The sequence below is a fragment of the Macrotis lagotis genome, chromosome X, assembly GCF_037893015.1.
Source record: "Macrotis lagotis isolate mMagLag1 chromosome X, bilby.v1.9.chrom.fasta, whole genome shotgun sequence".
NCBI lineage: Eukaryota > Metazoa > Chordata > Mammalia > Peramelemorphia > Peramelidae > Macrotis > Macrotis lagotis.
In genome coordinates this window covers 464,519,617-464,534,078 of record NC_133666.1, presented here as the reverse complement: position 1 = coordinate 464,534,078, position 14,462 = coordinate 464,519,617, and the positions used below count along the sequence as shown (strand labels likewise).

General features: G+C 34.5%; 1 protein-coding gene across 2 annotated transcripts in view; it reads left to right on the top strand.

Moving 5' to 3' along the window:
- The window catches only part of LAMA1 (laminin subunit alpha 1), a 207,847-nt gene extending 193,672 nt beyond the window's left edge, over positions 1–14,175 (top strand). For both annotated transcript variants that reach the window (XM_074201152.1, XM_074201153.1), the window contains exons 61-63: positions 2,217–2,350; positions 7,518–7,740; positions 13,666–14,175. In XM_074201152.1, coding sequence (XP_074057253.1) covers positions 2,217–2,350; positions 7,518–7,740; positions 13,666–13,826 — 518 coding nt within the window. In that variant the 3' untranslated portion in view covers positions 13,827–14,175. The remainder of the gene's footprint in view (positions 1–2,216; positions 2,351–7,517; positions 7,741–13,665) is intronic.
- Positions 14,176–14,462: the final 287 nt, after the last annotated feature.

The following is a 14,462-nucleotide window of genomic DNA, read 5'->3' as shown; positions in this document are numbered from 1 at the left end:
GATTTCATAAGGGAAATAGTATATAACCAAAGTCACTAAGGAAAGGCAGTGAAGTGTGTATTCAGGGAGCATCTCATCTACTTAAGAATTTTGAGCAATGGAATAACACAAACTGACTTGTGCTTTAGAAAGGTTAATCTGCATTAAGAATGGATTTGAGGAAGAGTCTCTAGAGAGACTAGGTAGAATTCCCTTGAAATAATCTTGGTGAGAGGGAATGGAACTAGGATAGTGACAATAGGAAAAGAAAAAAGAGGACAGAAGCAAAAGGGATTCTGAAGGACTTTTGTAGCTGAATAAATATGAGAAGAGTCAAAGAGGACATCAAATTTTTTAGGTCGTATATCTGAGGGGTGGCAGAGAGGAAATGGTGGGAGTCCGAAAGGAAGGATGACTGAAATTGATTCATGTCACTCCTGTTGATTTTGCTAAATTGATTTTGCAAAAATTTACATAATGCTAATTTTTATACTGAGAATACAAAATGTGCAAGGTATTCTTCAAAACAATTATGTAATAAGGTCCAATTTTAAAGAATTTCTATTCTTAGGCAGCTCAGAAGTAGTTTTACTTTTTTGTAGATCAGGATTAAAAAAAGGCAAAATTAAACATACCTCCTTTCAAAGTAAGACTGGCAGCAGCATTATGACTTCTACTTAGTGTCTTAGTAGAAAGGTACCTTAGTTCCTTAGTACCTTTCTCTTAAGAATATGATGAGATTATCTTTTGATATGTTAAATTTGAAATGCTATCAGGATAGCTAGGAGGAAAAGTTAAAAAGATTATGCAATTTGTAGACATGAATTCATTAGAGAGTAAAGGCTGGAGTAAAGAATTCTGGTGTTATCTAAAGAGAGATGATACTTGAATCTGTTAGAGTAGGTAAAATCATTCAGAAAGAAAGTGTGAAGAGAGAAGTAGAGAGCCAAGGCTGAAGAAGCAAAAGATTGGGGGAAAAAAAAAATAAAAGAAGTATTCCCAGAACTGGAAGAAAACCAACAGATTACAATATAATAGAGGCTAAAGGATATTGTATAGATGAAGAACTGATTTTAAAAGAGCAGTGGCAAATGATGAAAAGCCATCACAAGAGAATGAAGACTTAGAAAATGCCACTGGATCTGGCAATGAATATGTCACTCGCAATATTTTGTTGAATAAGGACTTATGCTGAATTGAAACTAAATTTAGTCAGGAAAAGTAGTAGAAAGATAGGAGAGGAGATTAAAGGCATTTCTAGGTTTGAGATCTGAGCAAGTTTATAGACAAGGGAAGGATACCCCATTTGAGAAGGAAAATTTGAAAATAAAAGAAAGAAGGGAGATAACTGATGAAGGCATCTACCCCAAGGGTACACAAAAAAATGTGAGTCCAAGTCACTATTTCCACTCTTACTTTGAAAGAAAATAAACAATTAATCTTGACTTTTAAAATCCTGATCCACAAAAAGTAGATCTTGTACTTCCATGCTGCCTAAGAATGTATGTTCCTTAAGGTTGGATATCATCACATAATTGCCTTGTACATTTTAGATCTCAGTATAAAAATTAGCATTATGTAAATTTTAGTAAAATCAAATTGATTTTGTTTAAATCATTGAGGGGGTGACATAAATTAATTCTTTTTTAAGGCAAAGGGGTGTTCAAGTATTTGAATATTCAAAGCAAGGAACTTATAGAAAGCACCAGACGTTTCTATGTGTAAAGATGAAAGATTCCCTTCTCTAACTCTCATTTCCATATCTGTTGCATGTTTATAACAGTATAATATTTATTTAATAAATCTAGAAGCAGTAAGGTCATGAGATTAAATATTGAGATGTTTTTACTAGTTTTTACTATGTTTTTACTAGTCAGCCTAGTTGGTGCAGTGGATCAAATGCTAGACCTGGAAGTCAGGAAGACTTGAATTCAAATCTAGCCTCAGATCCTGGACAAGTCACTTAACTTCTCTCTTTCCTCATCTGTAAAAATAGTTGGGGGGAGGGAGAGTTAAATCATCTATCTGCCAGTATTGTTATGAAGATAAAAAAGATAATGATGTTTGTAAAACTGAATAAATGCTAGCTGTTATTATTGTTATAGTATAAATGAATGTTTAAAAATACCCTGACATTCAGCAAAGCAAACCAAGATATTTCTTTATTCACTAAGCTATATTTTACACTCTACATTCCTTATATCTCATTCCAAGATAACTTTTATATTTGTTTCCAGTCAAAGAGGGCTACAAAGTTCGATCAGATGTCAACATTACACTAGAGTTTCGTACCTCTGCAATGAATGGTGTTCTCCTTGGAATTAGTAGTACCAAAGTGGATGCTATTGGAATAGAGATGGTAAATGGCAAGGTAAGTACCTGTTTTCTTTATGATGCTTTTATTCTAATAACAGTAACAGAGTAGTCAGTAGTAGCAAGAACATATACAGCCAATATTGATTATCTTAACTCCTGAAGGGGAAAAAGTTTAATTTTAAATAATAGATATTTTTAAAAGTTTTATAGTTCATTTAAAATAAAAAAAGCACAGTTCCTGACTTAATGATACTATTAGAAGGTCAAGACTTGGGTGTTTGGTAGAGGGAAGTACACCACAGTTTACCACAAATGATCCAGGACAAATAAGTGAATAGGAATGAAAAAAAAAAGCATTCTAAATACAGGAAGACCAAAATATCCTTGCCAAATAAAATTCAAGACAGCCAATGACCATACCCAGTTAAAATATCATTTGTAAAATCTTATAGGGAATAGTGAAAGATTATAATCATAAAACAGCAAAGAGTAAAGGAAGGAAAAACAAGTTACCTGAAAACTTGGGAAAAGAGCCAAAAAAGTCAGATCATCACAAGAACATTTAAGTATAACACTGGAGGGTAGACAACAAACAGGTGAAAAAAGGAAAAACTCTGCAAAGATTTCAATTGAAAACAAGTCATTTTCTCCAACAATGAAAATAGAGTCACCATGTTTAGGCTCTAATATAATAGTATCCAAAATATTACATGAGGAGGTACAAAGAGCCCTAAGGAACACTAAGAGGATAGCATTAGTGTTTGGAGTAGAACAAGTATAAATAGAGGATGTCTATGCTAGAGAAGATAATTTTTAAGATTTTGAGGTGTTGATTTTCAAATATTTGGAAAGGTATAGTAGTAAAGAAATGTGGAAAAAGTGGTAGAATATATACCCTCCTTATAAAAATCATTATGATAATAATCTCCATTTTATTTCAAGGATATTCTTGGTATAGATATGAGAAAGAAAAAGATTTTCATAAACTATTTACTTCATTTCACTTCTTAATAACCACAAACAGTGTTGTTATAAATATTTTGATGTAAGGTTTTTTTTTTATAATGAACTCCTTGGATAGGGACATTGTAGTCACTTTCAAATTTCAGATTGTTTTCTAAAATGGTTGTACTGATTAACATCTCCAGCAACAATACACTAATGCACCTAATCCTACCATAATCCCTTCAATATCAACTGCTTCCCTCTTTTGTCATTTTTACCAATTTGCTGAGCATGAGGTGAAATCTCAGTGTTGTTTTGATTTGCGTTTCTCTTATTAGTGATTTGGAACATTCTTTCATTTTTTTTTTGCTAGGCAATGGGGTTAAGTGGCTTGCCCAAGGCCACACAGCCAGGTAATTATTAAGTGTCTGAGACCAGATTTGAACCCAGGTACTCCTGACTCCAGGGCCAGTGCTTTATCCACTACACCACCTAGCCACCCAAGAACATTCTTTCATATGGTTGCTAATGGTTTCCAATTCTCCTGTTAAGAACTGTTTGTTTATATCTCAGACTACTGATAACTATTGAGTGACTTTTTGATTTACATATATAACACGTGTGCATATACGCACACACATATGTGTGTGTGTATATATATATAAATATATATATAAACGTGTGTAAGTTTATGTTAATTGTTTATATCTCTTGGATATCAAATCCTTACATGAGAAAATTGATACATATTGCTTTTCTTATTCAACCACTTCCCTATGTTAGTTGCATTAGTTTGTACAGGTTTACCTTTTTTCAAAAATCAGCATTCTTCTATGATACTCACTGACCACAATTCATGAAATTCAGGTCATCAACAATTTCATATTAATAGAATAGAAATCAAATTTCTCTTCTTTATTGAACTCTGACCTTGCTCATAACCCATACTTTGTATTTTGGGGGAATGGATATCTAAGATCCTGGATCTTATTGATGTTTCTAATTTTGGACTTTGTCTCTGGTGCATTCCTGAAATCTCTACTGCTATTTCTTTGTTCTATAGTTGGAATTCACTCTGCTAGATAGATGTAACTGATTTTTCCCTATACGGTCTTTTACAGCATAAAGACATTTTTTATTAGATTTGTAAGACTCTAGACACCTCTAAATTCTTTTTAGTGAAGTTCACACTTCCTACCCCAATTTACTGTTTTTTTGATCAAATTGAAGGCAAGACATCTTTTCTTGCCTGATAAATGAAATTCTTTAGAAGGAAAGAGGGAGTGAAGAATATCATACATTTATTACCAAAGAACATTTTAGGCTATATGATAGTAATCGAAGGGAAATAAGTCTCTGCCTCTCCATTAGAATGTAAGCTACTTGAGAGGAAGAATTGTTTCATTCCTTGCATTTGTGTCCCTAACACCTAGCACAGTGCCTGGCAAATAATATAGTTGGTGACAAATATTGTGTATGATTTAACTTTTATGATAATCATGGCAATAATCAAGGCACCATAGGGCACATTGAAAATAAAGACTGTAGGGGTGGCTAGGTGGTGCAGTGGATAGAGAACCGGGCTTGGAGTCAGGAGGTACCTAAGTTCAAATCTGGCCTCAGACACATAATAATTATCTAGCTGTGTGGCCTTGGGCAAGCCACTTAACACCATTTGACTTGCAAAAAAAAAACTAAAGAAAATAAAGACTTTAGAGCTCTAATGAGTTCCTAGTTATTAGAACTTGCATGTTCTGTTCTATTCTAAACAAGTTCCATTTCATAGATAGCCTGCATTTGCTGAAACAAATTCTACAATTTATTTTGTATGTACAATAAAATTAACTAAGATTAATAAACAGAGGAATACCATTAACAATCCAGGCTGCCTTTCCAGAGGGGTTGTTTCCCAAGATGGTGCTTGTGGGCAGTATTGTTGGAAGAATTACGCTTCCTAAGGCTCTATATTTTCATGGAACTGGGCTGTCACCATAGGGAAGTGCTGGTTTGACTTGCCTGGTACATGCTACTTATTGCTTCCTGACTCTTGCTAAGTTTGTAAGTTCACATAAATATTAGGGATAAAAATTTGGACAATTTCAGTTACAACAGTAGTATATTTACTTTTGTTTATAAATAGCATGAACCCTTATTACAGTAATATATATCTGCTAAAGAAAGATGATTTATTCTTAGATTTGAAAAGCAAATATTTTACTGGTTTTAATATATAGTTAAATATCTAAACCCACAAAAATAAGATAATTAAAATGAGTTTTTCTATGTAGTGAAAGGATGTACTCTTATATAAAATCATCATTTCCAGGGCAACTAGGTGCCGCAGTGGATAGAGCACCGGCCCTGGAGTCAGGAGGACCTGACTTTAAATCTGGCCTCAGACACTTAATAACTACCTAGCTGTGTGACCTTGGGCAAGCCACTTTAACCCCATTTGCTTTGTAAAAACCTAAAAAAAATCATCATTTACTCTATATACTTGACATATAGGATGAACAATGTGTTTTTTTCACATTCCATGCTATAATAATCATGAAAGGGGCAAGTGTTGCTGCATGTTATTTAATTAAGCATGCTGCTTCCATAATGATAATGAGATAACAATGGTCATAACTCACATTCATTGAGTATTTTATAACTACAAAGAAATCCTCTATACATTAACTCATTTGATCTCCATATATTATTAATAGTCTCATTATAGAAATGAAAATCCTTTAGTTTAGAGAGGTTAAATGGATTATCTGAAGTTATACAACTGGTAAGGACCTTCTTCTAGAGAAAAATCATATTTTTAAACCTCTCAATAACTGGAAGTTTTCAGTTGGTGTTAGCAAATCTATAACTACTGAGGGGAGAAGGAAGAATACAATTCACTATAGTTCACTATAAGTATTTAGTACAAAGCACCTTACTAATAAGTCCTGTGAATATAAAGTCTCTACCATTTAGGAAATATAAGACTAACATCAGAAATTGTATGTTCAACTTTTGAGTTACAATATGTAAAAAAGGTTAAGTTAATACAGAAGAAATGAAAAAGTTTAAAGATGGAGGAAAAATGTGAAAGGAAGAGAGATGTCAGAGGAAGAAAAGGGATCGATTAGAGGGGAATGGTAGGGAGAAAAAACGAGTTAAGTGTCCATTTAAAAGATTGTACTTATTAGAATGGTACCATGGGGGCAGCTAGGTGATGCAGTGGATAGAGCACCTGCCCTGGAATCAGGAGGACCTGAGTTCAAATTGGGCTTCAGGCATTTAAAAATAACCTAGCTGTGTGACCTTAGGCAACTTACTTAACCCAATTGCCTTGGGGAAAAAAAAGAATGACACCATAAATAGCCTTTAACTTCTCAGAAAATTAACCTCTTCTGGTTTAAAGGAATAACAAGTTAGTGAAGGCCCATTCCTAGGTGTCTTCTCTTCATTCAGTCAACCTTCATGATGAACCTTCTTTTAGTTTTTCAGTTCCTGATGCAAAGGTACTAATGCTCATGAAGTTGAAGATAAAAATCCAGCCCTTATTTTGTGTATATTGTGAACATTCTAATTATACATTTTCCAAGAATAGCCTATTACTAAGACTTTGATGGATAACATTATTTGCAGACTAGTAGTAGCCCTGAATCAATTCAAATCAAGTCTTTATACATAAAATTGAGGGTTCTATTTCAGGCTAAAAAATTCACACAGGATATGAGCCAATATAGGGATGAATTAGCTCCCCTCTCCAGATACACATAACCAGACAATCTCAATCATTTCAAAGCAACTTCTGCCTGCAGTGAACTAGCAGGACATGATTGCCTTCAGACACTCTGACTAGGATTCATTTTCATAGCAGTAACCATTGCCTTTTTTTAATTTGGAGAGGGCACAGAAGCAGAATCGTTTTACAAGTACTTTTTTCATGACTGAATATTTTATTTCAAACACAGTTTTCACCTTCAGTAAAGGATTATGCATGTTTTTATCTTCTTTCAACGGATAGGTGGCATAGAATATTGGGCTTGAAACCAGGATGCTGCTGAGTTCAAATGTGACTTCAGACACTTAGTAGTTGTGGAACCCTGGGCAAATCTGTTTGCCTTAGCTCCTCATCTATAAAATGATCTGGAGAAGGAAATGGCAAACCACTCCAGTATTTTTTTCCCAGAAAACCTTAAGTGGCATAATGGAGGTATAATTGAAAATGACTGGACAATAACAAAGAAAGTGATTTATCCCAATTTTTACTTATCTCTTGGTTGTTTGCTCAGGTTTCATTCCATGTCAACAATGGAGCTGGTAGGATTACAGCTACATATGAACCCAAATCTGCAAGAAGCCTTTGTGATGGAAAGTGGCACAAGCTTCAAGCCCACAAGAGCAAACACCGGATTGTTTTAATTGTGGATGGAACTGCCATTCCTGCTGAAAGCCCATATACTCAATCCACATCTGCAGACACCAACAATCCCATATATGTTGGGGGATATCCCGGTATGTATGGCCTTTATTATCTTCTTTTTATTTAAAAAAAGTCTATATGTATGTTTATTCATATGATATTATTGCAGGAGAAACCAATAAAAGTAACTAGTTATTAAAATATTTATGTTTTATGGTACCCACATCAGTTTTTAGGTTTGATGACATTTAATATGGATACTATACTTGTTATGTTGGGAACAAAATAAACAAAAGCATTATAGGTTCCTCTTTTGAATACCTATTTTATATGCAGTCTGTTGTCCAGAATCATCAGTTTTTCCATACGGTACATATTTTTGGTTATAACCATCTCTCATCAGAGGGATTAGAGGTAGAAGCAACAAGATTTTACAGCTAGTTGGATATCCAGGATGAACAAGAAAGGTAACAGATTGATTTTTGAATACATTGAAGTTGAAATGTTTTTATAATGTTATTCATTAGGGAGTTGGTGATTTGATACTAAACCTTGAGAGAGAGACTGGCACTAAATATGCAGATCTGTAAGTTATTGGCATAGAGATGGTATAAATAAATGAAAGTTGATAAGAGAGAGATGATGGAGAGAAAAATAGAAACCACAGGGGATTTACACACATGTACACATACACATGTACTCAGAAAATATATATATGGGGAAGCTAGGTAGTGCAGTGTATAGAGCAATGACCTTAGAGACAGAAGGATAGGAGTTCAAATCCAGTCTCAGACACTTGACACTTACTAATTGTGTGACCTTGGGCAAGTCACTTAACACATACTGCCTCCCATCCAGGGCCATCTCCAGTTGTCCTCATTTATATCTGCCCACTGGATCCAGATGGCTCTGGAGGAGAAAGTGAGGCTGGTGACTTAGCACATTACCCCCTCACTCAAATCCAATTTATGTGCTTGTCATGACATCACCTCCCCTGATGTCATGGTCTTCTTTGAGAATGGAGGAGAAACATCATCATCATCATTATTAATGGCACAATATCATCTGAATCAGATAGCATTGAAATATTTTATGTGGTGATTTAGAGATCTTTTCCTCTGTCCCTTCATAAAATTCTATAAAGGGAGCAGCTTCTTCGATACATCTCCAAAAATCATCCTTAAATACCCATAATAAGTATGTAATCTTCCTGGAAATTCATAATTATTTATAACTTTCACATAAATTCAGTCATCTAGACTGAGCCTGCTGTGGTCCAGCAGCCTCTCTATAGTGATGATGATTTGTTAATGGTGCATTTATTTAGCCATATTTCAAACATGACTCCTTTCCTTTAAAAAAAAATGTGTCCAATTTTTTTTTGTATGAAGAAGCATCCTGAATTGACTAGGTGCTACTAACTAAATACCATACTGAAAACATTTTTTTTTAAATTCCAGATCTAAGTTAGAGAAAGAATCTGCCCTAGGGGATGTGTAATTGGAAGATTCATTTACAAATTCTTCTTGCACAACATATTCCTGACTCTTTATGATTCATTTCTGAAAATTACTATTTAAAGTACACAGGTGTCCTAGAAAGAATTTCAAACAGTATATGCTAATAAATAAACCATTAGGTAACTATTTGACATTAGGTATTATTTGACATAAAAGTGAACCAATTAGTTCAGCTTATATGGTATGGTAGTCAAGAGACATGTCCCAACTCCACCACTGGAAATTACTGAATCTCAGAGTTGGAAGAGCTTCAGAAGTTTTCTAGTGCTACCTATATTTCAATAGGAATCTTCTCTTCAATGTTTCCAAAAAAGGGTATCAACTTGAAGATCTCCATGGATGAGAAACTACTTTCCAAAGTGGACTATTCTACTTTTGGACAGTTTGTATGTTCTTCATTACATTGAACCTATATCTGCTCCTAGTTCTACCCTTTGGAGTGTTTATTTACTGTCAGTTATTAGACTATATTAGAATATATCATGCCACCCCATTTTCAGCCCAAGGCTTTTCAAAACTAAAATTTATTAGTTTCTTCAGTTCATTCTCATAGGACACAGTTTCAAATTCCTTTGCCATCTTAATTGTCTTCCTTTAGACCATCACATTTTGCTTTTCAATGTTTTACTTTAAAAAATTGTTAAAAATTCCTCCTTAACAAGTAGCCAATAAGCAGTCATTCAGCTTTTGTTTATGGACTTTGGTGGGGAACCTATTACTACCCAAGTTAGATCATTCCATTCTTGGATGACTCTCATTGTTAAATTTTTATTTGAAATAAGCCTAAATTTGCCCCTTTGTACTTTACTTTTTGCTCCTAATTCTGTCCTCTGATGCTAAGCAGAACAAGTTCTTAATTCTTCTTCCAAATGACAGCTATTCAAATACTTGAAGACAGCTATATTTTTTTTTTCCTAAATGGATTTTTGCATATCGTTCTAGTCTGTTGAGATCTTTTTGGATCCCATCCATTCCTCCAGAATGGCAGGTTTTCCAGTTTCCCATTATTCTACAACTTAATGAGCTTATCATCAGTTGTTTTCATTTATTTATCAATAACATGTTAGATTGTGACCTTGGCCAAGCTGTTTCATTCCTTAGTGCTTGATGAACTTGCCTTTTATTTTTAAAGGCAGAGTGGTATGGGGAATGGGCTACTACTTATGGAGTCACTGAAACCTTGGTTCCATCCTGCTTCTCAGTAGTTATAAGACCAAGGGGAAGTCCCTTCTAAGTCTGTTTACTTTTTGATAAAGTGGTAATATTAATAAAAAGGGATACTTACATGGTAGAATTGTTGAGAAGATTCAAATGAAAGAATCTATATAAAGGCTTTTTTTTAATTTTTCAAACCTCAAAGTACTATGTAGCAATCATCTACTTTTGTTCTTCCTTCAGGGCTTAATTCAAGTGCTAACTCCTTCCTTAAGCCTTTTCTGATCCTTCCAGTTGTTTTTCTCTCTTTTCCTCCCTTCCTTCTTCTTCAAATTAGTGTGTTTGCTTATATATGGATGCAATAATAATAATAATTAGCATTTTTGTAGCCTTTTAAAATTTTCAAAATACTTTATGAATATCTTATTTGATCATCTCAACTCTGGGAGGTAGATATTACAGATAACAGCAATAATAGTTAAAATTTATATGGCATTTATTAAATGTCAGGAATTGTGCTGGGCACTTTATAATTATGATCTCATTTGATCTTCACAACTACCCTGGAATGCATTACCCCAGTTTTACAGATGAAGAAACTGAGGCAAACACACAGCTAGTAAGCAAATGAGTTGGGATTTGAACTTGGGTGTCCTAGAATCTGGGTCCAGCATGCTAGCCACTGCATCACCTAGCTGTCAGTAAAAAATAAAGTTTCATCAATAACCTATATCAAATTGCTTACCTTCTCAATGAGGTAGGGGAGAAGAGAGAGCTCAAAAATTTAGAACAAACATTAAAAAATTGTTTTTATAATATAATTGGAGAAAATAAATATTAAATTAAAATGAAGATGAGGGACTATCAAGGTAGAACATTGTTTTTTATTTCTTGAAAAAGGCTGCTTGAAGGCAAGGATCATTTGTATATTGACTTTTTATGTCTAGTACCTTTCGCATAGTTGGTTTTTACATAAATGTCTGTTTAATTGAATTGGAACTGATTTTTTCCAATTTTTTTTCTATCAGTCAGTGATGATAATTTTCTTAAGTTTCCAAAGTTGGACTTTAGAAGTTGAATTGATAGAAGTTGGGGGACCAAAACGAATACCCCTCCAAGCTGATCTTCCTACTTCCAGAGTAAGGAAGTGGATAATTGTGTAGGGCCTGTGCTCCCCAGCAGGGTCTCTGCTGCTCAAGGGAAATCTGTAGATTTGATGACTATATTCTCTCCTTCCTTAGCTCCCATCCTATCTTCCATCCTCCAAGCATGGAGATAACCCAAGAGACCCAAGTGCATTTTAGTCTATCAATAAGAGACATGATTCTGACTCCATCATTAGTAGCAATGGTTTCTTCAGGTTGGGGAGAGACATGATAGTATGGTGGAAGGAAGGAGGTTGGAACCTACTTCCAACATCCACTCATCCATAAAGCATTCCATATCTTCCCATTGAGAGAGCTCTTCTGGAGAATTCCTTGATATTAATAACTGTTAACACTCAGGCTACAAGTTCTCAAGGAGATATTTCCCCAGGGGAAACAATCCTGGGTCTTTCTGGGGATTCTTCTTCCTTGAGGCAGTGGTATATGCTGGAGCCAGCTTGTATAGGCTCTCAAACGTGATTGTTAAATTTTCAGTGTAAGCATTTACTCTTTGGAAATTGGTAAATAGTGCAAGTCTAGATTATCTAGATATAAGAAAATGATGGAAAAGATGTTAATGATGTAGATTATACTTAAAATTATGTTGTGACTACATTTTATCCAGAGAGATGATTGTTAAATATTTTATCAGTATGTATACACCCTTGGTGGGGATAACTTAATAATGGGGTTAGATTGGGGAATTCTATTCCTAAATAAAGGACTTTTCATGGGAAACACAACCGCTTCCAGTTTCCATAAATCTCCTCTGAGAATGAGTAGGATGTATATATGAGTGTCCACCATCTTTATCACTTTTTTCAAAATCCAACATCAAAGTAGTATTGCCCATGCTGATTTATACTACATTAAAACTGTTAAAAGCAACTGTTAAAATAGAGGCTATAAACTGCTGTGTTGATAGGTGTTTTCAGACCTCATGTGTCATTTGAACAGTAGCAAGCTGGTTCTCTTAGGCGAATAAACATAATTCTGGTTATAACTTGGGTATTTGGGGGAGATGAAAATAATTCAGTCTACCAAATGCAAATCATGACATGAAACATAAGAAATTGCTCAAGCACTAAATCAGGAACTATGATTAAAAAGCATTGTGAGTTTTTATGTTGAATGTTTATGTATGGCATTCTAGATGTCTTTTCCTTTTGGAAATGAACTCATTGAGCCTGGCAAAAGAAGGACATGATAGACATGAAACAGTATCATTAATCACTACTACTAGATTCTGTACTGGACCTTATTTTCTTATTCTATCTACCTATCCTACCTCACTGATTTCCTTGTCTCCCTTGGCTTCAAGAACTTCACATAGTCTCTAATGTGGGGGAATTGACCTGCTAGCTGTTGATGCTATACCCCGTTACACAGGCGATCCCCCACATCTGGAATATACCTTTCCCATGTAAAATTCTTGGCTTTCTAAGGTTCTACTTTATACATGAGGCCTTTCCTCTGCTATTATTTTGATACATGACCCCATACTCTGATAGTATTTTCTTGGTGTATTTGTTGTATCTTGAGGCAGTATGTCGCAAGTAGAAGTAAAGGACCCTATCACTAGGACCTTGGGTAAGCCTGGTCCTTAGCTGCTTTATGTGTTAAATGAGGGAATTGAACTAGATGGATTTAAAGATCCTTCTCAATCCTATGATTCTCCCCAGTAGAATTAAGCTCTTTTAAGAAAGGGAGTAATCTTTTTGTACTTGTCTTTTCATCCTGGGTTGCTGTCTCTTTCACAGAGGAAATAAATCTTCATTGAATAAAATGAGTTAGTTGTTAGTTCAAAAGCATTATTATTTTCCTTATGTGTTGCATGTTAGAGGTTCTCTTAACTAAGCTAAATCTGACTCAAATTACAACTTGAGTTCTAAGAAAAGCTCTTTGTCCCCAAATCATCTTCTGTGGATGAGAATATATTCTATATAGGTTGTTAACAATAATAACTAACATTTATAAATAACACCTTAAAATTTACAAAGCACTTTGCATAAATGATCTCATTCAGAATTCCAAAATCCTTGTGTTATTACTAAAGGAGGCAATGAGTATTGGGGGCTGGTTATGATTTGAATGAATTAATCCCTTGACTAATGATTAATTTTATTTTGTATCATTTTCAATTTTCTGCATTTCAGCAAAATCTGACAAAATTTGTCTCCTCTTCTTTTCTAAACAGCTGATACAAAGCAAAACTGTCTAAGCAGTCGAACCCCCTTCCATGGCTGTATGAGAAAGCTCACGTTGATTAAGGGTCAACAAGTGGAAGCCATTGACTTCAGCAAAGCCTTTGACATCCATGGAGTCTTTCCTCATTCCTGCCCTGGCACTGAGCTCTAAATTCCAAATGAAATAGCTGGTTGGGGAGCATTTTATAATATTTTAATCAAAGGGAAATGTAATTGTGAACCCTAGAACTCTTATTTCACTTTTACTTTCCAACTCAGGTCAGATGTTTCTAGGAAGTTTCAGATTTGTGTTTAAAACTAAAACCACTTGTACAACAAATACCTCTATACTAAGTTGTCTCACGTTTATAGAGTTTATTGGATCTCTAAGCAAATTTTCCTTAATCACTGTTTACAATAAGTATTTTTTCCTACTGATTACTTGACAGCATTCCATTTTATTGTATATTGAGTTTTTTAAAAAAAATAAATGAAATACCACAATGTATAATAAAGACAATGCTCATGCTTTCATTTTTCATAAATTTCATGTTTCTGTCAAGGAAAAATTATCAGCATCATTAAAATTCCAGCAGAGGGCAGAAGATGGTTGCAACATAATCTTGAATAGACTCCCCCTTTCCCCACCCCCCTTGCAAGCAAAGCTATATTAAGGGGGAACAAAGAGGCTGAAGTCTTTCCTATGTATCTCTTAGTTCAACATCATTCTTCCAAAACTGACCTAATTTTCTCTTTGCCCAGAAAAATACTGCATGACAACAGTGTTGGCAATAGCAACAAATTAGAA